The sequence below is a fragment of the Anguilla rostrata genome, chromosome 15, assembly GCF_018555375.3.
Source record: "Anguilla rostrata isolate EN2019 chromosome 15, ASM1855537v3, whole genome shotgun sequence".
NCBI classification, from domain to species: domain Eukaryota; kingdom Metazoa; phylum Chordata; class Actinopteri; order Anguilliformes; family Anguillidae; genus Anguilla; species Anguilla rostrata.
The window spans coordinates 28570116-28594693 of NC_057947.1; the positions used below are offsets into that span (position 1 = coordinate 28570116).

At 45.3% G+C, this 24578-nt stretch overlaps 1 protein-coding gene across 1 annotated transcript in view; it reads left to right on the top strand.

Annotated features, from left to right (window-relative positions):
* Positions 1-24578, top strand: part of dmd (dystrophin) — a 192242-nt gene that overhangs the window by 26022 nt on the left and 141642 nt on the right. Inside the window, exons 2-5 of the mRNA XM_064311559.1 lie at positions 811-872; positions 21728-21820; positions 22133-22210; positions 22694-22786. Coding sequence (XP_064167629.1) covers positions 811-872; positions 21728-21820; positions 22133-22210; positions 22694-22786 — 326 coding nt within the window. The remainder of the gene's footprint in view (positions 1-810; positions 873-21727; positions 21821-22132; positions 22211-22693; positions 22787-24578) is intronic.

The following is a 24578-nucleotide window of genomic DNA, read 5'->3' on the forward strand; positions in this document are numbered from 1 at the left end:
CTGGGCGACCCAATCGGCAATTGCGCATTGCCCTATGGAGCCACCGGCCACAGCTGGCATTGGCAAGCCCTGGACAGGATCCGGGGCTGTGAGGTTCATCCATTCAGGGTGGACACACTTTATTTTGTACGAACAGCGCCGCTATGTTAAGGGAATGGGCACAGTATCTTTATTTATGTTACGGCTGTGCTGCCTTTTCTCGCGGTCTTTGACACGTCCTCCAGATTTAATGTTGTGAAAAAAGATTTCAGTTAATGGTTTGTAAATTATCCTGCTAAGTTCTTTAAAATTTCTTGGCCGCGCTTCCCCCTGTAGCCCCACTGCAAGTCAGCAGACACTGTAGTTGGTGTGCTGGTCAGCTTGTCTCCTATAAAGCATTCTGTCTATAAAGTGTTATAACCTCTTACAGATACATTATATCTCTGTAAAGTATTTCGACCCTTTTAAAATACAGCAGTCTCCATAAAGAATTACAACCAATATATATTAAATCAGCCTTGATAAAATTTGTTGGTTCCTGGAGGGGGGAAAAAAAGATATTCAAATGCAATAGTGGTGATGCGATAAGTTATTCCCCTTGTCGTTTAAGTCTCTTATTGTCACTCTTAAAAACAGCGGGTCTGTTAAAATATTCTGTTTTAAATAAGCCATTGTCTCTGTAAAGTATTCTGTCTGGCCCCCTTTTAAAACAACAAAACTCATTAACTCAACAAAACAACAGAACACTATACATTGTTCTGAACCCTTCATCTCTAAAATGCATCTCTAAAAAGTGTTATTCTCACTCTTCCTCTTCTTTTCTCTTGCCAGATGAAAGAGAAGATGTCCAGAAGAAAACATTCTCCAAGTGGATAAATAGTCAGCTAACGAAGGTAAGGCAGGGATGCGAGTGACCTTTGACCTTTAAAGAGGAATTCCACCGCAAAACAACGTTTAGCTCATTTAACAGATGAACGCGTAGCTGATAAATTTTCTCTGTGTGGCTGGCCAAAGCGATCTCTGCACCGGAGGTATCGGCAGCGAAAGGTGCACATTTTGTTTAGAGGTGTATGTCATAATGACGTACACCTTTGCCCTTCCTCACTTTGGAAGAACTGCAATAGGTGGGGAGGTTGAATTTGGAGATGCATCCGATGTAGGTGAAGGGTGCGTTGACCGAACTCGTGTTAAGAAAGAGATTCTGGGTAGCTCCTGTTCCTAATGTAAACAGTATTAGCTTGTGAGCTAGCTAGCATAGTGGACTTACTTGCCCTTCTGGGCTCTCTGTGGCCCTTTCTGATGAGGATCCACTGTCCTCGGATGAGGTGGGGAACATGGACTGCATCCATAGTACACATACAGGAGCATTTTAGGGTAGAAATTACCAAAAAATGACTGCCTAAACTAACACTAGACACATCGACTCTACAAAAAAAAAAACACTAAAATGTGTACTTTTATGTGTTAGCTAGCAAGCTTCATCGTGTTTGAGTCCACATTTTAATCAAACCGGTTGAAGTCTACTAACATTACCCTCCACCTAGCTGTGTTTTTCTACTGCTGCAATATGCAGTGATAGGTATCGATATGACACAGTGTGCCATTGTTATGTTCCTGCATATTACTGCTACTATGCCACCTACCATACATACTATAGCCACACGTAGGCTACCGTCCACATATTACTGGCAGTAAAGCGCATGTTTGTGTTTTTTTTAGTGGGTCAACTACATAAATCGATCCAGCTGAAGCATGTACTATTTTTAAATACATTTGATAAATACTTAAGAATCTCACCCAGAGACTGTAAGTCTACATGCAGGGGAAGTTTAGTTCTACAGCACATACCGACTGCTCGGTATGGCGATTTGCGCTAATTCAAATTCAATGCTCGTGCCCACAATAAACATCGGGCTATTTAGCTATAGGCTTTGGTGTGATGTCTGCTCCAGCATCTGATGCATGTTTTAAAAGGAACACAGGGGCTTGTGAAAGAGTTTACTGAAGACATTTGAGACCATGCTTGAATGACCCAAACCTTGTACACATTGTAACTACACGTGATGTTACTAAAACCCTGGGGCCGTCTGGGTAGTGTAGAGGTATAAGCACTCGCCTATCACAGCAGAGACCCGGGTTCAATCGGCTTTGTCAGATGTTTCTACGGACACAATTGGCAGTGTTTGCGGGTGGGAAGCCGGTGAGGGTATGCATTAGCGACTCCTACTGGTTGGTCGGGGCGCCTGTTCAGCAGGGAGGGGGGAGATAGCGTGAACCTCCACACGCGTTATGCTCTCCCTGTGAAACTCCTCGCTGTCAGGTGAAAAGAAGTGTCTGGCGACTCCACGTGTATTGGAGGAGGCATGTGGTAGTCTACACCCTCCCCGGACTGACAGAGGATAGCGCAGCCAGGATCATGATGCACACGGGGAATTGGTATAATGACTAAATTGGGGAGAAAATAAGAGAAAAATGTTTAAAAAAAGAAGTTACTAAAATCCTACATTGAAAACATTTTGTTTTTAAATGGCAGTACTGTTAGTACTGCAAATTGATTTTCAGGCCCACATTAAGTATTCTGTCTTTATTCTGCTAAAACGACAAGTCAGGCAGGTTGTTTTGTTGTTGATGCGTCATTTAGCAAAGCAACGATAAATGGCGATGAATGAACAAGAGACAAGCATGATATTTTTGTCAAATCATTTATTGAAATGCATAGATGTGGAGAATATCCATATCAGCTCATATCGTATGAGGTAACGTCAACGGTACATTTCTCAGTGCGTGTCTTAGCACCTTCATCTCCTCGCCCCAATTCTCTCTCACCACCGGTATTCTATAAAAATGTCTGTTCTTGGCGGATTTATTATGATAGCCAAATATTGTACAAGTCGTGACCGTGTCTGAAATAACTTGCCATGAGTCCACCATATAAATCACGGTTATTCAAACCGTAGTTACGTTAAGACCCAAGCAACGAAGCAGCCTTTTCTTTTTATAAGGACTTTTAGCAGTAAAATCTTTCTTTAGTCGCTGGCTTGCTTGCGAGTAATGTTACCCCTCTCTCCAGCCAAGTCGTAATGCCCAGCCCCTCCGTTTGTATTCAGCAGCAGTGACAACCTGTGTCTGGCGTTGTCTGACGCCCACCCATGGACTCTGATTGCCCGCCAGATGTAGTCTTTAGTAAAGCGGGTACCTGGAACATGCACTGTAGTTTTGGGGCCATATCTCTGCACTCCCTACAGGCAGGGAGCTGGCTGAGGGCTCATTTTAATCAGGGAGGGTAAGCTACTCTTTCCACAAAGTGAAAGTTTATTTTAGGGTGGAATTTTTCCCTTTAAGGTTTTTTGCGATGGAACTGATTACTGTGGGAGAGATGGTGTGCAGATGCAGTGCTGTGGGTTGTCACGTTGCATTACTGCGACTGTGACAGACATGTTGCAATGCCAAAACTCCAAAAACCAGAGAAAGGAACTGCATGGCAGCTTGTGAGGGAGTGAGAGAGGGGGCGAGAGGAGTATAGAGGAAGAAGAGTAAAGAAATGAGAAATGGAAGGATGTAGGTAGACGGGAGGGGGTGGAGGCTGAGGGACAGAGGGAGGTGTAAAATAGACGGCTTTAAAAGACAGGAAGGAATTGAGTGCAGTTTTTTTTTTTTTTTTGGTTAAATGCAATTCAGTACTTAATGAGAAGAAATGAGAGCGGAGGATTTTTAAAAGCGGCGAGAAGCCTGTGTTATGGCGGCAGAATTTATTTAGCCGAGTCTGCCATTACAGTAGAAAGGTTTAGCACAAACATGGTGTGCTGAATATTAATGAGCGGTTTGGCCTCTCATCAAATTACCGGGCTCTCAAACGCCCGTTTTAAAACCAGAGGGCCATTTCGCTAATCACAACATGGTCTGATAGCCAGCAACTGGCACCCCTGCTTGAAGTGCCTTCAGTCTAAAGGCCGTCTTCAGCGGGGATTTTCAGTTCTGAAAGACCGAGGGGAACCGTCTTTACTGCGCAGCGTCAGAACAAAGGAAATGCGGTAGCCTAGAGCAGGTTACGCGACTCTTAATCTTTAAAATAACGGTTATTTCTTTTTACCATAAAAAACAATCTGGTGAGCTGTAGGTGGGCAGATGACAGGAAGAAAAGTAGCCACAGTAATCCTAACAACATGTCATTTTTAAAAACACTGATTACTTCTCCTGGGTTCAAAGCATTTTTGTTGAAGTGGGCAGTTGATATTGCCAGAATTTTATTAAACCCGCATATTCGTGAAGGCGACGAAATTGAAGCACGTCTACAGTGTATTATGGGATATAAATGGCAAAGTATTTTTTTCCGTGTTAACCTTCACTGAAGAATAGTTCCTTCATACCTCTGATGCTTTTACAGACAGCAAATTATATGGTAGCTACACCTCACTAATTTTGGATGAACACCCTCCGGTTACCAATCTCAAAGACTACTGATTAGATAATAGGTAAAATACGTCTAGGTCAATTCACAAAGGAACAGTGTGAACCGATGAACAAATAAGCCGAGAGACAAGATAATACGATCACTGAACAATTTGCAGAGAAATAATATGTGTCAGTTACTCAGCATTTTTTCTGACGGGTTATTCTGTATAATTAGGCAATCATTAAATTGGTCTAAAATCTATTTCTTCAGTCAAGCCTGGGTGACTTCTTGCATCAGAATTGTATTTTGATAATGTTTCTCTTTTTTAAGGTGTCCCTCACCTCCTGATTGTCTTTTAAACACTGCTCGCTGCCCTTTCGGTGATGTGCTGTTCCTTTGTAGCGCCTGTTTTAAAATGCAGGGCTGCCAGGTCATATCAGGTTTTCTTATTGCTTACCTGTGTTTTGCAGTCTGCTCTTTCAGGCTTCTCTCCGTTCAGGTAACAACATTTATCTGTCCACCACTCAGATCAAGGACGGATACTCATTTCAACTTTGGGGGGGGATATTTTCTTTAGTATTTTTTGAAGGGGATGATAACAGTACCCCCAAATTGGGGGGGGGGGGGGTTTATTTGATGTTTTCCTTAAGTTGGGGAGTAGGGTGCGTGTACCCCCCTGTCTCCCCAGGGATCTATGTCCATGATTCAGATGTTAACATTTGGTAGCTTTTAGTTCAGTATACTGTATGGCAGACCAAAAATGCCTAAATTAAAAATAAATAAATGAATACATAAATTACTGAATAAATGAACAAATAAATATAAATGCAAGAAAAATGTAAAAATAAATGAATGTACACAAATAAATTAATAGGTCAAATCTGACAAAAATGAGTGTCTGCATTTACTTATTTTTGTATTTTTTCAAGGATTTTATTTCTGTATATGTTTATTTCCATATTATTTGATTCATTTTTTTCCTGTGTATAGTTATTTAATTCAGTATTTCTTCATTCACATGATAATGAGGGGCGTGCAGCTTTTACATTCAGGCATAGCAATCAAGCCCAGAGCGTATGAGGTCTGTGCAGGCAGGCGTGGAAAGAGATGGTGTGCAGTTCAGATCATATCTGATCGATGGCCTGGTGCACCAAGATCTCAGACTCACCTTATGCCATGCTCTGCCATTCGATGGTGAACTGTTCTCCCACCAACCCCAAAAAGAGGTGCAGTGCCGCAGAGAAGCAAACTACCAAATAACCATCCACAGCTTCCACAGGCAGTATGTGAGAAGGGCGTCCAACGGATCTGGCATAATTTTGAATTTTGGAGCGAAACATTCAGGCGATGAGCCACTTCGTCCAAATTGCTGAACACTACAGAGTCAACCTCTCTGATGCAGCCAACTGGAACAAATTGTCAGAGTACCCACGTGAAAGAGTAAATAATCAGGACTAGCATTTTTGTCCATGTTATCCAGTCTCAAATCTCTGGCCAGTATAGGCTATAGGCATTACATTACTGTAGGGGAGATTGGGGAATTAACTAACATATATGTAATAATATGTCTATGTATATAATATTATGTATATTATTATATACATATTAATATTACACTGGGCTGGGTCGCGGTAACTAAAAACTCAGCTGCTACCTGCCATCTTGTGTTTAAAACCTTTAAGAGTATGTTTTTACTCAGATTTGACACAGATCATTAGCACTAGCTGTGTCAGACAGCTCAGTGGTGAGAGGAATGGGGCAATAGTCTGCCTTGTTTGCACTGTGTATGTACAGCTGAAAAAATATTGTCGCAAGATGCAGCAAAACGACTGTCCTGTGATTAGAATTGAGTGTGTAAGTGTGGATAAATGCATTAGGATTGAGTGTGGATATTAATTCAGTTTGGCTTGTTAACTGATTGAATGCACTACTCTTCAAAAAAAAAAAAAAACAAACAAAAACTTAATGAGCTTCTTGTTGGATTCCTGCACAAGCAATTATACTGAAAAATATACAGTATGTTATACCTTTCTGCTTGACAAAGAGACTAAAACTAGCGAATAGGTGTGAGAAACCATTCAGCCTCATCCAGATGGCATTAAATTAAGTCATTTTGAGGGTTTCTGTGAAAACCTTGAGCTTGCCACAACATTCCTGCTTGGTTTAGACATCAGTACAAATAGCCGATAAATATAAATATTTTACATCGCTGGGTGCTATCCTAGGAAATAAGTCTGCCAGCTGACCCGAAATGCTGTTGAATTGTGTCTGTTGTCATGACGGCGGAACGCTTCACCAGTAACAAAATGTGTTGTGTGTGTGTGTGTGTGTGTGTGCGCCCGTGTGTGTATGAGTGTGTGTTTTGGTGTGTGTGCGTATGCATGTGTGTAAGCATGTGTGTGCTTGTATAAGAGGGCGTGCATGTTTGCATGTAAATTGTAACGGGTACTATTTATTCATACCGTTCAGCCCAGCTATCCTGTGTGTGTGTGTGTGTGTGTGTGTGTGTGAACGTAGCCTTAGTGGATGCCTGACGCATGCCTGACTTGTGATGCATTCTGGTTATTTTTGCTGCATGGCCATTCTTGCTGCAGGACACACAGCTGGTCCCAATTAAAGCCCTAAATAAGGAGGTGAATGAGGGTGATGGTGAAAAGGGAGTCGTGGAGACTCAACAGACACAAATGCATGAGCACATTCTCACGCAGACGCGGAATGCAACACACACACGCGCGCGCACACACCCACGCACGCACGCAGACAAACAAACCGGGTGCGAGGAAGACGGTTGCCAGACAGCGGGACCAATGCAACTGTCAGATGAACAGAATGCCCTTCCCCTTTTCTTATAAAGGATTACTGGAGGTTCAAGGTGTGCCGTTGTCATGGTTACCACGGCTCAGGTCATTGTATTGAGGATTCTGTTGAATCTGTTTCATCGCCCAGTGAGTCGAGACAAAAGCAAACTAATGACAACAGCGGACAGCACTGCTGGGTTCTTGTTTGAACCGTTGGGGGATCTGAATGGAGATAACTAGTGCACTTACCAGAGCAGGCATTGCTAGCTCATAATAGACCACCATTACTAACTCTTGAAAAGTTTTTTCTTTTCTGAGGGTCCTCTCTCTGATTGGATTGCTTGGAGTGTCTCATGCTATTCTTGCTGCAATCCCTGCAGCTAACATGGGAGAGGGTACACATTACAGAATCGCTGTCCTCTGATGCATGCGATGTCACCAGCTGCTGCTTGTCACTCCGTAGTCCACAAGCCAAGCTTGCACAGACATGAGTCGGAGGAAGACCCCGCACGTGTGGCTTTAACAAGCAGACTGCTGAGCTGCCAGGCATTTGAACAGTGCCTTATCTGGGCTGGCAGACTAAAGAGGGGCACCCAAAATTTTAGCCGGCCTGACATAGAGACTCATCGAGTGCTTTTAACATCGAAAAACCTCCGTGACTCTCAGTCGAGCTACAACAAAATGCACTAATTGCCCCGAACACGTTGGGGGGGGGGGGTGGGATAAATGATGACTGTGGCGTTTAAAGCATGCCATGCTACGGTGCTGAGACTGTTGCTCCCGACTATTTGTGTTATTAAGAAAAGGAAAACCCATCAGAAGTATTTACCCTGAGGCGGTGGTCAAGAGAACAGGGCGCACACGTACACCGCTGTTCCAAACAGCGCTGCTGCAATCAAAGCCTGCAAAACTGCTCTCCTGCTCACTGCCAGTAAGGAGGGTGCTGCTGTCTGTGGAACCGCACGAGACAGGTTTTCCGGAGAAATACTCTCCTAAACGGGCTGGGCCCCGCTTAGTTAATTAAATTTTGCAAAATACTGCTTTTCTCAGGCAGTAATTCCTTAAGCAAATTCACTGAAAATAAAAATCCAAAAGGCATAGCTCATTTAGCAGTCCAGCTAACCATTCCTTCACCTTGGATGTAATATTTTTGGCTGAAGTGCCACAAGGAAGCTCTTCTCTCAGGGTTAATAATTCATCCCAGGTTTTAAAGTGTATTTATCCTCCAATCCAGTTTAAATAATATATATATATATATTTTTAAAACACAACCCATTTCCCTGCTTTGACATTCCAAACAACTCATGCTAATGCATCCCTCCCCATGCACTGTGAACGGAGCGAAAGAATTTGTCCTCATAGCTGCAGCTTGAGCCCCTAAGTCACCATAGCACTAACCTGCCTGCTAACCGCTGATGGGCTTTCACCTGGATACTGCAGCGGCCAGGGAAGCCGAGGGTCTCTGGTGCGGCTCCCGCAAGTTCTCCTCAAAAGCCTGGTCGCCTCCGTGGTCTGCCACTGATGGCAGATTTGCGCTAATCGTTTCGGGCCCCTGTGAGCGAACCGACGAGGTCGTTCAAAGCCGGCACTCCAGAAACGCACCTTGAAGTCGTCAGCGAGCTCCATTACAGTTCACCACGACCGGGGGACGGCGCCGCCATGTTACGCTTCCTCTCGGACGTTTTGAGCGACCGTGCGTGTGTGTGCGCGACGCGACGCACTGCAGCTATTTTTTCCCTCAGCGATAATTACTGTGCACTCGTTGAGGTTGTCAAAAAAATTGGCAACCTAATAAATGTGCAGTGAACGTCTGGCCCGCAATGCATGAGCAGTCCCCTAATAAGTACACAGGAACTTAATATTGTATTCTTTCTCTGTTGGTGTCAGTATTGTAGTTTATAATCAGTTCCGCTGATTAATATAGAGGTTTGAAATGTCATAGTTGTCTGGTGGTAATATCCTGTGTGCAAGTTAGATCAGTGATGTTTCCACAGTGGTTTATGGGGTGTAGTAGTTTCCCTATGATCCAAACCCCGAAGTCAGCTTAAATTTTTTTGGGTTGGCTCTGATCCACCTCACCTCACTAAATAAGCCCTAGAATGCTCTTTATGGGGATTTAGCTTTTTTAACCTTGTCTTGGGGGATATACAGTGTACTGGACCGTGTGATACTTCCCCTTCCATTGAAGCTGTTTGAAGAAAATAACTCTGCTAACATTTGTATTTAACATCACGTAACAAGTACTGGTTGTTAGATCTTTGTTATTGATATTAGGCGCCATAAGTGTGTTTGTTCTGAAAGAATAATACAGTTGCTTCTGTAAGTTATAGAAGCCCCTTAATTATTTATTCATTCAGGGTCTTTCGGTCCCATTACTGCAGTTCCTTTAGGAATACGGCTGAATTCTCTCAAATGGGCGCATCAAAATATGGCCTGCAGATTGGCCGAAATATTTTGCAATGCAATGTACTGTGACCGTATTCTTCTGATGGTGATTATGGGACACGCGAAGTGTGGAAAAATGCAGCCGTACAAATGTGAATATGAGACATAAAATATAATGTCTGTGTTGTAAACCGCTGCGTGAAAAATGTGTAAAAAAAAAGACTACATTTTGGCTTCACTTGAAGCTGATCCTTCTCAGAATTGAAAAATAAATGGTTTACTCTGATAAATTATTGATTTATAAGAAGGGCATAACTGAAATTTGAGAGGAGTGTGGTTTCTGTGACCTCCACCTCGAGCAGCCAGGCACCAATATGGTGAAACAGTTCTGTCGTCACATCAAACTGACGGTGACAAGCAGTGATTGGGCTCTTCCTCTTCCTCTCTCTCTCTCTCTCTCTCTCTGTGGTTCATTGTCTTTAATGAATGTGTCATTCTGCAATTAGCAACAGCCTAATGCATTTTTCACTGTCACCGCAGGAGGCCACAACACATTCTCTGCAGATTTTTGAATGTCATAGACTTATTTTTCTGGCATTGTGTTTACGGCTGTGCGCAAATAATAAAATAAAACGTGTTTGCGATTCATTTTCCGCACTACGTGTTGTTTCTGCAAACCGTGCAAATTGTCACTGTGTATTTATCAAACATTTGAAGCGTTCCATGTCACCTTTAAAGGGAGATGTATGTATATTTTATTCATATACTGTATACCTTTTGAGCTGCGTTCTGTCAGTTATACTTCAAATCTACGTATCGGGTAAAACCCGAGTGACACTGGCGCTTTAACGAATTGCGAATAAAACTAGGCTCACTCCGACTTCGAATCATTTACGATTTTTGGGTACTCGCGGGGCCAAAGTCGGGGTTGTGTGTACGTTGAGGTTGAGCCGTGAGGTCAGAGCGCAGCGTTGGGCCGCAGTCGGGGTCGACTGGGGCCACGCGGGCCCAGGGGTGCGCGGGTGGGAACCGGAGCGAAACCAATTGAAATATTGTGTCATCGCGATGGCGTTCCAGCCCTGTGTGTAGAGGCCTCAATAAACATATTTTATCTCGCGTGTGAAGATAAGCTCGTGAGAGCTCTCGCGCTGACGGGGTGGGGGGGGGGGGGGGTTGGGGGGTGGGGGGGCGGATCGCTCGGGACGCCGGGAAGCGCTGATCCAGCCGGGGCGAGCGGCGAGCGGGGGAATGCCCGTGCTGTAGAGGGACGACGCGAGAGAGACGGATGGATTTCGGCTGGGATGATGGATGTACAGAAGTCATTTTCGAGCTCCTCGCTTTTTTCCCCCCTCCCGGACTCTCAGTTTGATTTTCTATTTTCATCAAAGGCAGGAAAGTGAGGGGGGGGCGGAAAGGGAAGGCTTCCCTGACGTATTGAGCTCGGCGTCCCCTGACCCAGGAGTCGGAGGGTAATAATAACCATGAAAAAGAGATATGAGCTGCCTTTCGCTGGAGCGAGTGTGTGTGTGTGTGCGCGTGCGTGCGTGCACCTGCGTGTGTTTGTGTGTGTGTGCGTGTGTGTTTGTATGTGTGTGCATGTGCACGTGCGTGTGTGCGTGTGCGTGCATGCACCTGCGTGCGTGTGTGTGTGCGTGTGTGTGTGTGCGCGTGCGTGTGTGTGTGTGCGCGTGTTTGTGTGTATGTGTGTGCGCGTGTTTGTGTGTATGTGTGTGCGCGTGCGTGCGCGCACCTGTACACGTTTGAGCATGTGCTAATGTATGTACAGATGCAACTGTGCTGTCCTGTGGCCCTGGGTAAGACGGTAAAGGAGAAATACAGTTTGTTGGGTTTAATCCAGGAGCAGCAGACAGGCCTGTTAAAATGAGGGAGCAGGGGCATATAGACACAGAGACAGAGATTTAGCTGTTTTATGGGGTTTAGTGCCCTAGGCAGAGAAGTCCGTTGCATTTTTAGACTTATGAGAGTCAGTACTGCAGGTGGGGGGGGGGGGGGGGGGGGGTTGGACCTATTTATGGAGGAGGAGTCGGGCCTATTGATGAGGGAGGAGTCAGTGCCGGGAACTGGGGAAAGGGTCAGTCCTGTGGGCTGGGTGAGAAAGCTAATGTAAAAGATTTTTATTTATTTATTTATTTATTTTTCCATCTGAACAGATGAAGATCGAATCCCCTCGGCTGTTCAAAGTTGCCGGCAGGCTTTAAGGCCAAGGAATTATACTTTGAAGCTGGTGTAAACAGCTTCAATCAGATCTATCAGAAACGGGGCATCGTTCCCGCTCGGCCTCCCCGTCCAATAGGAGAGGAGAAGAGACAAAAATTAATCAGCGCTTCCCTTTCCTGTGTGTGTGTGTGTGTGTGTGTGGAGGGACAGAGATGTGGAGAGACTGAGGGTGTGTAGAGGAAAGATTGGAAGATATTGGAGACTATTTAATGGCTTTAAATGTTTTCTTTTGTTGATTGTTGGTGCTCTATTTCCTTTCTACTCAGTCTCTGGTTCTTTGCTTTAATCATTTTTCTCATTTTCTTGCCTTGTGTACTGTGGAATACTTGATTCACATACAGTTGCTACAGTACACTGTTTACAGACAAATATCAGGGCCCGGAACGCACTGCTGTAGCAACAATCTTTAATTTATGAGTCCACGGTGTGAAACGATGAAAAGTATCTAATGTGATTTTAACTTGGCTAATTTAAATTGCTTTCTTTGCAAATAATCACTTGAATTGCTTTCTCTCTCTCTCTCTCTCTCTCTCTCTCTCTCTCTCACACACACACACACACACCAAGCAAACAGGCAGGCCTGAGTGTACCTTATTTTAATTAGAGGTATTGTTCCTCAGTGGAGCGGGCGATGACTTCATTTCATACCGGGTTCCCCAGCTCCTTTACAAATACTTTGATGGCTAGATTTGCGAAAATCAAATCAAGCACTCGAAAATTGAACTTGAAAATTGTTTTTTCGTTCGAGAGCGGTGCTTAAAAAGTGCTTGATTCTTGAGAGATTTCGTGGATTCTAAGCAGCTTTAACGCCCGTGCTTATTAGAAATTACACAAACAGAAACTTATTCTGGATCAGAACGAAAATTCTGCTAAAATTGCCGAGGTTTGGAATGAGGCTTAAGGAGCATATCCTGGTGGGCCAGTATTCATTTAAAAATGATTAATAGACGTCGAGGGCATTTTAATAATACTGCCTTATTGGTGGTCCGCACACGTGTGATAGTACCATGTGATGCGATATCACATAAATATATTGCAGTGTAATTCTATGGGCCCTTTGAAGGAAGGCCATTAATTGGTGGTATGAGTGTGATGCTACTCTTCGCAAATGACGAAAACGACGCTCGACTTGTTTCCTCAAGACATCCCTCCTGTCACATTGTTTCCTTACCATAAAATAGGAAAGTAAATTTTACATGTACCCCAAATAAATGTGACCTTAACTAGCTACACGGTAGCACATGCTGTCACGTCACACATCCAAGTCATCACGGGTGTGTCCTGGTGATAAACTTTACAAACGTTCCCCCCCAGGTGTATGTGCACATTCAGATGCAGCAGAATGCCACCTGTTATGATTTATTTATTTGTAAGCTTACTTTGCTAATTGTTTGTTGGCTTCCCTGGCTAGTCAGCCAGAATGAGTCATGCGTCACCCTGAGGGTACGTGTCTCGGTTATGCCCTTGACCTATTTCCATCCAATCACAGCACTTTTTGTTGAGTTTCTGACAGTCGCCTGTTCGGACAGCAGTAACACTGACAACTCTCAACCCTTTAACGGATAAGGGACAAGGACGGTGGTCGTGTGAAGTAGAGACGCTGGTAGCGTTGCAAGAAAAGTTACTTACGGCAACGTTTAGTTTTCTGCGCATAAAAAGCCGATTGTCTCTGTGTCTCAGACCATAAGACCCGTTTCCTCACGCAGGGAAGTGCACAGCCATCCTCCTCATTCAACTGAAGCAAATTAATTTCAATAGATCACGATCGACAGGATAAACCAAAATGGCGCTACAAAATTACAGTCATAAATAGGATATGAAATACAGTGTTTAACTGCGAGGGAGTACGGCTGTGTAGTGGCAATAATACTGTGGAGCGGAGTCAGGTGGAGCAGCCGTGCATTGTGGGGATTAAAGGGGAGCTGGCCCAAGCTGTGAACGGATTGGCTGGAGACCAGAGGTGGGCATCGAGGGCTGTAACCGTTTCTGGTTTCCGTGCCAACTCCTGGCCTTAATTGCTTAATTAGCACTAAAATCTACGCTATCTGACATTTTAGCTGCATTTCTTGATTGAGTGCATGAGCCAGCAGCCAAAGACTGCTCCCGTGTCCCTACATGAAACGTTTTTGCTGTGATCTAATCTACGAGTGAACCGGCGTTGGTGTGTACAGCCAATTAGCTCGTTTAGCCTGGGTAATTGGTGGAAACAGAATTCTGCATACACACGCCGGCCCTCCAGGCACGGAATTGCCCACCCCTGCTGCACACCGATTTATTTCCCACCAGTGAAGACGCACAGGATGCGATCCAAGTGAGCGCCGTTCTCAGAGAGACCATGGAGGTGCCAAAATGCATAGGGAAAAAAACAAAACAAAAAAACATCGGGTTTTTGTTGGAAAGTCGACAGAAAATAGTTGAGCGCGTGTCCACAGAGGTGTGGAGGTAGGGGGGGGGGGGGAGGGGAACAGGAGAGGGGATAGACTGCAAGTGGGTCTGGTGGGTGGGTGGAGGAAAGCCAAACACACCGTGGCAGAGTTCCAGAAGATCTCTCCCAGGCTGTTGTATTCCCCGGCTGTGGGAGGTAACAAGCTCAGCTGACAGTGGCCAATGGAGGGTGGCGGCTCTCTCTGCCTCCCCCCCCCCTTCCAACCCTGCCCCGGCTCCCGATGTCACAAATACGAAACCCGCTAATGCGCTACAGTTAAACTGCCATTATGCCAGACTGTAGTACATACAGCTAATAATAACCCAGGACTGCGTTAGCGACCAGTGCCGCTAACGACAGTCCTGTTTATATGGGTTCCAGAACTATTCCGGACCCCCTGTTGCTGTGGTGCAGATTGCGCTCTGCGTGTCCTTCCAGGGTGTGCAATGTGACCTCACACTGGGCCGCTGCTTCTGGGGCTGCTAGTCCCTCCCCTGGCATGGCACGCATTGTCCCTGAGCCAACCGCTTCAGAAATGTGGGCGGTGGTCCGTTGGTTGAACTTTAAACTATATTCCTCCTACCTGCAGCTGTCCTTTCATACAGTCTGACTGTAAGCGAAACTATGCCCTAAATTCAATCAAACGCACTTTAAAACCAGTTTAAGGGCATGTGCAATTCAATCAAAGCTGAATTAGGTTTTTTCAGATTCGGTGAAACCAACCTTAATGCCCATAAGGATTCACCTTATATAAGGACCGGACGACTATCAAACAGGAAAAGGTGTGGCCTGAAGGGAGGGGCATCAGCATGGAGGTGGGGCCTCTCTTAAAGGGACCCTGCACATATAATAAATTTGACTCAAAGACAACAGTATTTCTCTATTTACCAGACAGCAGTTTTCACTTTCCACAACCCAAGTCAGGGACATCCAGCCCAGCGACGGCATCTCCCATCCTGAAAAACGATCCATTGAGGCAAGTTCCAAAGTGGTGTTTTGTCCCCCACCCGTCCCAAACAGAGGATGCCCCTGCAGCAGCCATCTTACTTTTTTACAAGCGACTTGATGTTTTACCATCTTTACGGACATCCTAGCTGGTTCTCTTGCTACATCCCGGAGGCACTCCACAAAATTAAAGGACATGTGAAACCTGCCTACAAAATAAGTTCTCTCTGGATACGCAACCCCGCGCTATGTAGCTATGGGCTGGATTTCTTTACTCACGGCAACGCACGGTAACAGTTTATTTTTCCTTTACAATTCTCTCAGGTTAATGAAAGTGTTAACTCACCTTCGGTGTCCATAACTGTTGTGAGGAGATGGGTGCTGCTGCCATAGGAAATTAACACGGGGGCGATGAATGAAAACACGTCTTCACTGGCTGTCGTTTAACAGGTGTTTGGGCACACCAATAACCATTTATTTCTGATTGCACTGAATAGGCAATTTGTTTCGCTTTTGTGGAAGGATTTAGCAACAGTCGCCTTAATGGATAATCGACACCTGTAAGCATTTTGGCACTGTAATGGAATCTCGTTTGTTTCGTGGCATTCAACAAACCCGTATTATTTTATTATATTGTATTATAACAGGGGACTAGAATGTTGTTTTGAGTTGTTTCTCATTGCTTCCTACGGCGTGATACAGTGTCATCTCTATGCTTGTTCTGTTGAGATGTAATTTAGCATACTACAAATCTGTGACACAAACAAACTCTTTTAGCATGACAAGGCAGGTACGTTTGGAACAAAATGACCAACCAGGCACAACCTGGGTGAAAACTCATTTTCGTTGTCTAGACCCTCTTTCTTTGTGCTTTGTAACGGCCTACAGCATCTTTATCAGGATACGGAGCATAGATTGATCCAGGCAGGGAAATCTGATCTGATTAAATCGAATATGCCCTTGAACTGGCTATGGGAGTTTGTTTTAATCTATCCCTTTGTCTCAGAGTATCCTTTTTCACCAAGTCTGTCCTTCCTGGCCGGCCCACCAACCAGTTAACCAAATCCAGCTGGCCCAATATTGACCTTGCATTATTTTTTTTTTAATGATTTGGCCAACATACAGTAAAGCTTGAGCCTTCAGCTGTCCAAATGGCCAGCACGAACGCTGCCAAAGCTACCAGCATCGGCCTAGCAAGATTTTAGTGTGGGCTGCTCGTTGTTAGACGAACATACGACTTACCGTCAGGCTATTCTAATGTACCGTTGCTAGGCTAGTTTAGGCCGCTCCGTAATGTCACATGTTTGGTGATATTAGTTGCATCCAACTGTGTGCCAGTGTAGGTAGTTGAGCGAGGGGGCAAGTGGGTCCTGGCATAGCTTTACAGCAGATGAAGAAATTACTGTGGGGAATTAATTAGGACCTGCAGAATGCCAGCATCAGCTATTGACTAATAAGATGTGTGTGGGGGGGGTGGGAAGATGTGGTGCAGTATTATTGGGGTGACTAGTTTCTCCCATAGCCTGATAGTGATAGATGAATGAATCGGGATGCCTTTTATCCCAATAATTACACTGTCAGGTAATTTTCACTACTTAAAATTACAAATGTGTTTCAGAACATTGAAAAGCTTTCTTTCAACCCTGCATCATCCTCATAGTGGCACTTTTCTCTGAGGGCAGAGACTTTGATCTTTTTGTCAATGCAGTTGGTGGAAGTGGGTTACATTTTTTTTTGTTGTTTTTTTTTAGTCGGTTAATTTAACACCGCTCACTAAATAAAAACCTGCTTGCATTATGGATGTCTCAACACCGTCTTGTTTTTGTATTTTTAAATAGGAATGCTAGTTTGGCACAAAGAAACAGTGGAATGTCGGGGAAGTGAGAATCTGTTAAAAGTGACTATTTACAAATCCAAGTTTTAACTGCCAACATCCTTGTTTAATGCTCGGCTCTCTGAATGCAGAACACAACTGGCATCAACAGTTAAAACTCCTCATTTCTGTGGAGTTAAAAATCATTTTAATGCAAAAGAGATTTATTTGAGCTAATTTGTCGATTACTATCTGAGATATCAAGCCAAATTCACTGGCAGATCAACCTGTTATCAGCCTCTATCAAAATGTACAACTCACGAGTTTTCAACGTCTGAAAATAATAGGTTCAACTACCTTAACAAACAGACAAGTTAGTCACAAAAGAAATTAGTGCAAGAAGATACCAAAACCCTGTTTGTCTCCCATGGTAATCCCAAGAATGCCACAAGTCCAAAGTCAAAAACCAACAGACAGCCGAATATTCCAAAAAGACCAGGGATGAAATGTAAAATACAAGATGAGCTGTAAAACCAAAAATGTAAGACCACCATAAGACCATAACCATAAACGCCAGACCCAGATGCAAGACAAAGATGCCAACCAAACGTAAAGACAGGCCCGCATTTTATGTAGCTGAAAGAGGGGGAGGGACACACACCCTTTTCTCTTGGCTTGTGCTTTCTTAATGAATGATCAGGGGAGGATACTTGGCCTGATTGGGTAATGTTAAGTTTAGGTGTGGGGGGGGGGGGGGGTTAGACAGGGACCGGCTTTATCTAAAAGCTGACAGATATACTTATTAAAATCACCTTATGTTGTTGGAAGCTATCGCCGCACTATGGCCTCTTTCTAATGAGACCAAACATGAACATGTCAGAAGGTAATTTATCTCAACTATTGGATACCTCTACAAGATGGAATTTTGCTCCTGCTTTCAACAACAGAGGTGATGGTTATACACAATAATAATAATAAAGACCAGCCAGTAATCCAGTGTAATCTCTTTATTCAGGCCTAAAGTTATCCCTCTGACAAAGCACGATGCTTTTTTCTTATCCCCGAATTTTCCCAACCGCAAACTCAGCCGAACTTGGTGGTCTCCAGCTCCGGCCCTTCCTGCCGGCTTCAGGAGGAGAGGACAGACGCGTGACTCCTCCGATTCACGTGACGCCTGTTCTTTTTCTAATGTATGCTGCCAACGGTGTTGTCGAAGGAGGATAAACACAGTCAGTGTATTCTCAGTTTGTGTGCCCGCAGGCACCTGGTCTGACCAGGAGTGGCCGCTATTGAGCGATGAGATCAGTGGTACAGGCCGGCTTTACCCCCTTTCATTCCCTGGTGAGGCTGGGCCAATTGTTGCCTTGTGGGCCTCTGATCAAAGCTAGCCAAGGTTGGCACAACTGGGACTCGAGCGCCCAGTCGCAGGGCTCACGGCGTGAGCCACCTGGAGGCCCCGCCAGTCATATCATGCTGACCTCCGCTAGAAACTGGAGCTGCCTCCAGAAATACTCATTCAAAACCGGCAGGCCTCAACAACCATCGTCTATGTAGACATTGAGACTTTCAGTTGACGATTCCAGTTGAATGTCACCAATTGGCATTCAAACTTAAAACCAAAAAGGAAAGGGTGATCCTCATGGTAATCTGTGGCCACGCGTGAGTCCTGACCTCATAAACGGCTTTGTGTTCTGGCGTCTCCTCAGAGGTAGTTGAACTCTCCAGGAGAGAAGACGTCATGACACTCTACATTTGTATGCATAGATAAAGGTCTCAGTGTGGCTTTTAATTGCCTAAGGACAATCCCATTGTTGCCTGTGGAGGGCATAGAGAGAAACGGGCAGCATTCCTATGGTCAGGTCATGCATCGCAGGCCACTTGATTACAGTGTAATATTGTGTGGACTATGAACAAGCCTCCCATATCCAATTATATTCTCTCTCTCTCTCTCTCTCTCTCAAAGGCTGCAATCTAAAAACTAGATATCCGGCAGGAAGTACAAAAATGAGTTGGGGAAAACACAACCGAAAGGCACGCTTTTTGTCTGTATAAAATTTGCAGATAATAGTTCAGTGTGTCCCTTGTTGGGGAGGCAGACGTCAGATGCCGTACTGGTGGGAAACACGTTTGTTTTCTGTAATTAATTCAGACAACAAATGCCCTTGCCTGTCGCTTCGATCACAACCAAACTAGTCTTTCAAAAATCAAGTTGGTGAGTTCATCACTATCTTGTGGTTTAGCAGTCATACGTTTTTTGCTAACTGTCAAGTAAAACCAGCCCGGTGCTTTTATCCGGGTCGGAAATAACAAGACTGGTGCAGTACTTTGCGGTCAAACTAAAGTGGTTGTAAAAATATACTTGCACCTCTCAATTTTAATATGTAAAATTGCAGCCTGGAAAGTGCGTTTTATTTTGTTAACCACCCTGGAAATTGTTTCCTTTCATAGAACACCTCTGTTTTAATGAAATCTCTGGAATGATTTGCTGGTTTGTGCAGCCCCACTGCTCTGCCAATACTTAACAACACAATCCACAATAATGAGGGCGTTGGCCTCCATGGGTGTCTCACATCCGCAATATCCAGCAGTGTCCACTTCTGGACCAATCAGATCACGATTGCTGGTCATTTAAGTTCTTCTGATTGGTCGGGTTGTGATCTCAGCAACCTTAGCTTTGCTTGCTGACTCTTATCAGGTATTTTACAAGTACGTTGGTGCATATATATATATATATATATATCTATGTGTGTTATTTAAATTGTTTTTGAGCCTGGCTGAGGTCTATTTTGCTTTGTCTTTTTGTGTATTGTGTCCCAGGTGGGCTAGGTAATGGTGTCTGAGGTGTTTGTTGATTTGGCTAAGTCTTAATTGCACGTATTCTCGCTGTGCCGCTCTGGAGCTGACTGATGGTGCTGTTGTCGTGCTCTCTCTGTCGCTCGCACAACCAGGCTCTCGTGCCGCTTCCCATTTTCACGATTCGCACTTCGTAGCCTCGTCCGTATTTGATCGATTTGTTTTAGACGAGATTCGGAAACCACCCGTTTCCCCCATGGGAATACTCCTCTGGCATTCTCGGCGTGCCTGTACAGTATGCGCACGCCATCGAGAACCTGAATGCCTGCTAATGTCTCCATAATGAGAATTTAATCACGACGACACAAATTGACCGTGATGAGGATGTGACCATGAGCATTCCGCTGGAAAGAAAAAAAAAATGTATGCGGTTGAAAAGCACCCTGCTGTCGCTAGGCGACAGGAAATTCTGACATTCTGAGTTTTAGAAAGCGGGAGCTGTGTGAAGGTCATTCGGCACATAAACACTAAGGGCCTTTTTCAGCACGTGCAAAGCCTTTTAGCTTGAGGAGCAAAAAAACCAACAACGTGACCAGTGATTGGCCGTGGTGTTTCTTTGGCACCAATCGTTTGTTGCGTTGCTAGTTTTGCGTGTGCTAAAAAGCTTTTCACACGCGCTATGAGCGAATCAGGCCCTGGGGGTAGGATGCGTACAGTGGCCCAGAGCTGAATGCAGGCTTGGAGCTCCCTGTTCCGGTGCCTTCCCATTTCCCGGGCGCGGATGTGAAGGAAGCACAGACCGGAATCTCGCGCTCATAAAAGATTCATTCCCAGCTTGACTGCTGCGGCCACACCTCTCTCCTCCCTTCTGCTCTGTCTAAAGGCCTGTTCTCCTCAGCCTTTTAAGTATGGAGAGCATCACCCCTCTCAGACTGACTGCGGAGGTAATTCGGAGTGAAGTTGGGTGGGCGGGGGGCGGGGGGGGGGGGGGAGAAGAGTGTGTTTCCCCCCGCTGTGTGTGAGGATGATGCAGGATGTGCAGTATTGCAGTTTTAGACACTCTGCCTTTGCCTGGGGGGGGGGGTGGGGTGGGGTGGGGGGGGGGGGGGGGGGGGGTGGTTGTAAGGTACACATTTAGTGTGGGGATAATTTTGGGTGCAATGGGGTGTGTGACCTGCTCCAGGTGTGTGGGTTTAATAACGGGTGTAAAATCATGCAGGATTTGGCACGCCTTACAGTGGTTGGACCTGCAAAGCAGAGCCTTGCCACGTCTGTCTGTGCACAGCAGGGGTGGGCAATTCTGGTCCTGGAGGGACACTGTGTGTGCAGGTTTTTGTTTCCACCAATTACCCTGGCTAAACGAGCTAATTGGCTGCAAGCACCAACACTGGTTTACTGGGAGATTGGATCACGGTAAAAACGTTTCGTACGGGGACACAAGAACAGTCTGTGGCTGTCATTCAGGGACTTGGAAAAAAAATGCAGCTGAGAAGTCAGATGGTGTAAGTGTTGGGGCTAATGAAGGCCAGAAGTTGGAATGAAAACCAGGAACGGATTATGGGCCTCATCGCTCACCTTTGCTTTGCATTAGAGGTGTGCTGAGACAGTAATGTCTGCATCTCTCTCTCTCTTCCTGTTAAACCAGGGCGGGGGGGGCTGATAAACTGTGGAGGGGTGTGGGGGGGTGGTGGTAGTATCTATTTGTCATTACCGTAGTTTCAGTTTCTGTTTAATTTAATTGGTCTACTTTGAGAAGGCTGGAAAAAATCCCTACACAGAGCCATATCTATGCATTTCTGAATACATTACATTACCGAGGTTTGGACACCTGCACTGGTATACAGGTGGCAGAACCGCCCTCTGTGTCTGTCTGAGGGTAATTTATGGATGTGGATCTGTGCTGTGTTCGACTCGTTCTGCCTGGGTGGCGGTGTCTGACCCGCTCTGTCTCCCTCCAGACCGGGAAGCCCCAGATTGATGACCTCTTCTCTGACCTGTGTGATGGGCGACGCCTCCTGGACCTCCTGGAGGGTCTGTCGGGAGAGGAGCTAGTGAGTGACATCACCCTGTCACATGACCTTGAGTCCAGGGCACTCTCTCTCTCTCTCTCTCTCTCTCTCTCTCTCCACATCTCTCCTTTTCTCTTTCTCTCTTTCCAGTTCTCTTTTTCTCTCTTCCTCTCTCTCTCTTTCTCTCTCTATCTATCTCTCCTTTCTCTCTATCTTTCCAGTTCTCTCTTTTGCTCTTCTCTCTTTCGTCTCTCCCTTCCCCACCATCTCTCTTCAGTTAGTTACTCTTTGAAGTGTGTGTGCTAAATAATTTCACAGAAAATGTTCCTTTTGAACGCGGCTTTCTCTCTGCAGGCTAAAGAAAGGGGCTTTTCTCGCGTTCACGCTCTCAACAATGTGAACAGGGCCCTGCAGTTCCTTCAGAAGAACAATGTGAGTGTTGGAGCCACACTTTCAAACACTGCCCTCTACTACGTGTGTGTGTGTGTGGTGTGTGCGTTGCTGTGTGCGTGGTTGGTGGTGTGGTGTGTGGTGTGTGTGTGTGTGTGTGTCGTGGTGTGTGTGTGTGTTGTGTGTTGCAATTATCACCCAACAAGGTGGGTCCATTATCTACATTACACAAAACAATCTTCCCATCACCACAACAAGAATGTCTTACATACCCATACTAAGCATTTTTATTACTCCTGACGAAGATATTTTACCTATATCAGCTAGACAAAAGCACTCGTATCACTGACAACACATCATACTATAAACACAAGAGGATATCAAGGAGATTTCAGAATAAAAGGCATCTATCTGTGTGTATCCATGACTTAATTTTCTTTGTGGGAAGACAATATCACCCATAATGCTTTGCACCAAAAAAAAATGTTGTCTGATTTCCTCTTTCTTTCTCCCTTGCGTTTATAGGTTGAACTGGTGAATATTGGTGGGGTGGACATCGTTGATGGAAATCACAAACTCACTTTAGGCCTCATCTGGAGCATCATCCTGCACTGGCAGGTGAGTGACCACACCCACCTCTATTTACTGTGTGTGCATGCGTGTGTGTGTGTGTGAGAGAGAGAGACAGAGAGAGAGAGAGCACACCCATCTGCCATCTGTATTTACTATAATGTGTGTGTGTGTGAGTGTGTGTATGTGACAGAGAGAGATCACACCGATCTGTATTTACTATAATGCCTGTGTGTGTGTGTGTGTGTGTGTGACAGAGAGAGATCACACCGATCTGTATTTACTATATTTGTCTGTGTGTGTGTGTGTGTGTGTGTGCGAGCGAGCGAGAGAGAGACAGAGAGCGAGCACACCCATCTGTATTTACTATAATGCCTGTGGTGTACAGGTGTGTGTGTGTTCATGCGTGCATGTCTGAGCGAGACGGAGATTGCACACCCACAGGTAAGCACTCACGCAGGTGTGTTACGGTTGACTGAGTGTGGGAGAAGTGTGTGAGTTAGAAAGGAAACATCGCAGACGTGCAATCAACAAAGAGAGAAACTGAAAATACCTAAAGAACTGCATCACACATCATCCCATGTGCCCCATTCACTTTCAAATATGAATGCATCTACTCGATGGGAACATTCTTGTCATTGAACCCTTCATCTAACTCACTTGAACTCACTTTAAAGTTGGGTTTGAAGTCCCCACACAAGTTAGGCTCCCATTCCTGTTCAAGGTCGTAGCGAATAACGTTTTTTAACACACTCCAGAGCCACTTCATTTTTTTTTTTTTTTTGGAAAGGAAAATTTGGCACCCAGTGCGGGGCTGAGCATAACCAATTCCCACACCCAATTTGGAACGGCCAATCGTGTGCAACCACAGTGGCGTACGATTCGGGAGAGTGTAGCTGTCCACGGTCGTCCTCCAAACAACATGGCGTTCCCAGCTGCTTCTTTTCGGACCGCAGACTACAGCCGAGCGCTCGCAGAGCGGAGTCAGAGGAAGACCTTTCACACGCGGCTTTAGCGTGCGGTCCACGGGCGTCCGATCGACCAGCAGGGGTCGCTAGAGGGTGATGAACCCTCCCATGCCCTGCTTGACGCAGCTGCTAATTGCACATCTCGCCCTATGGAGCTGCATTGGTCGGCACTGACACGATCCGGATTCACGTTTGTTTAAGTGGAATTCATATATTCATGAGATATTGCCACCATTCATTTTTCGCACACACTTTTCTCACAGCGTACATCCATCCCTCTCACATTCACCGTGTGCTCCCAGATGTTTACGTATTGGTTTCCTTAGCCTTCTGTACCTGGCAATGCACAATGTCCTCTGGTGGGGTTGCCAGATTTTTTTTTTTGTTTTTTTTTTAACTGGGCAACATGCACAGCTGGGAGCTTAATCACCAATGAACTGGGGAGCTGTCGAAACGGATCACAGACCAGGGGGTGGTTGAGACGTGAATTCATTAAAAACCAACGGTGGTTTTTTTTTTTTTTTTGATAAATTACTCATGCAGGACATTATATTGTCCAGGCGGGGCTGCAAAACCCCCAGACCTACACTTTAAAAACCTGGACATTCCGGTCAAAAAAAAACTAGGGCATCTGGCAACCCCAGTCCTCTGTTTTTTTTTTTTTTTTTTTGCATAAAGTTGGTCAGCATTCCCTCGTTCGCTTTGCATTTGGAGAGGCTCCGCGGCCGGCCTTGGCCCCGGACGCGCGAGTAACTCACAGCCTCCCGCTGGAAGGCCTGGTGGTTGCCGGCAGCCGCCAGTAATTGGCTGTAATTTTCAGATTAGGGGGAGAGGGCGCGCGCGCGCGGATGATTTATTCACTGTGATTGGTC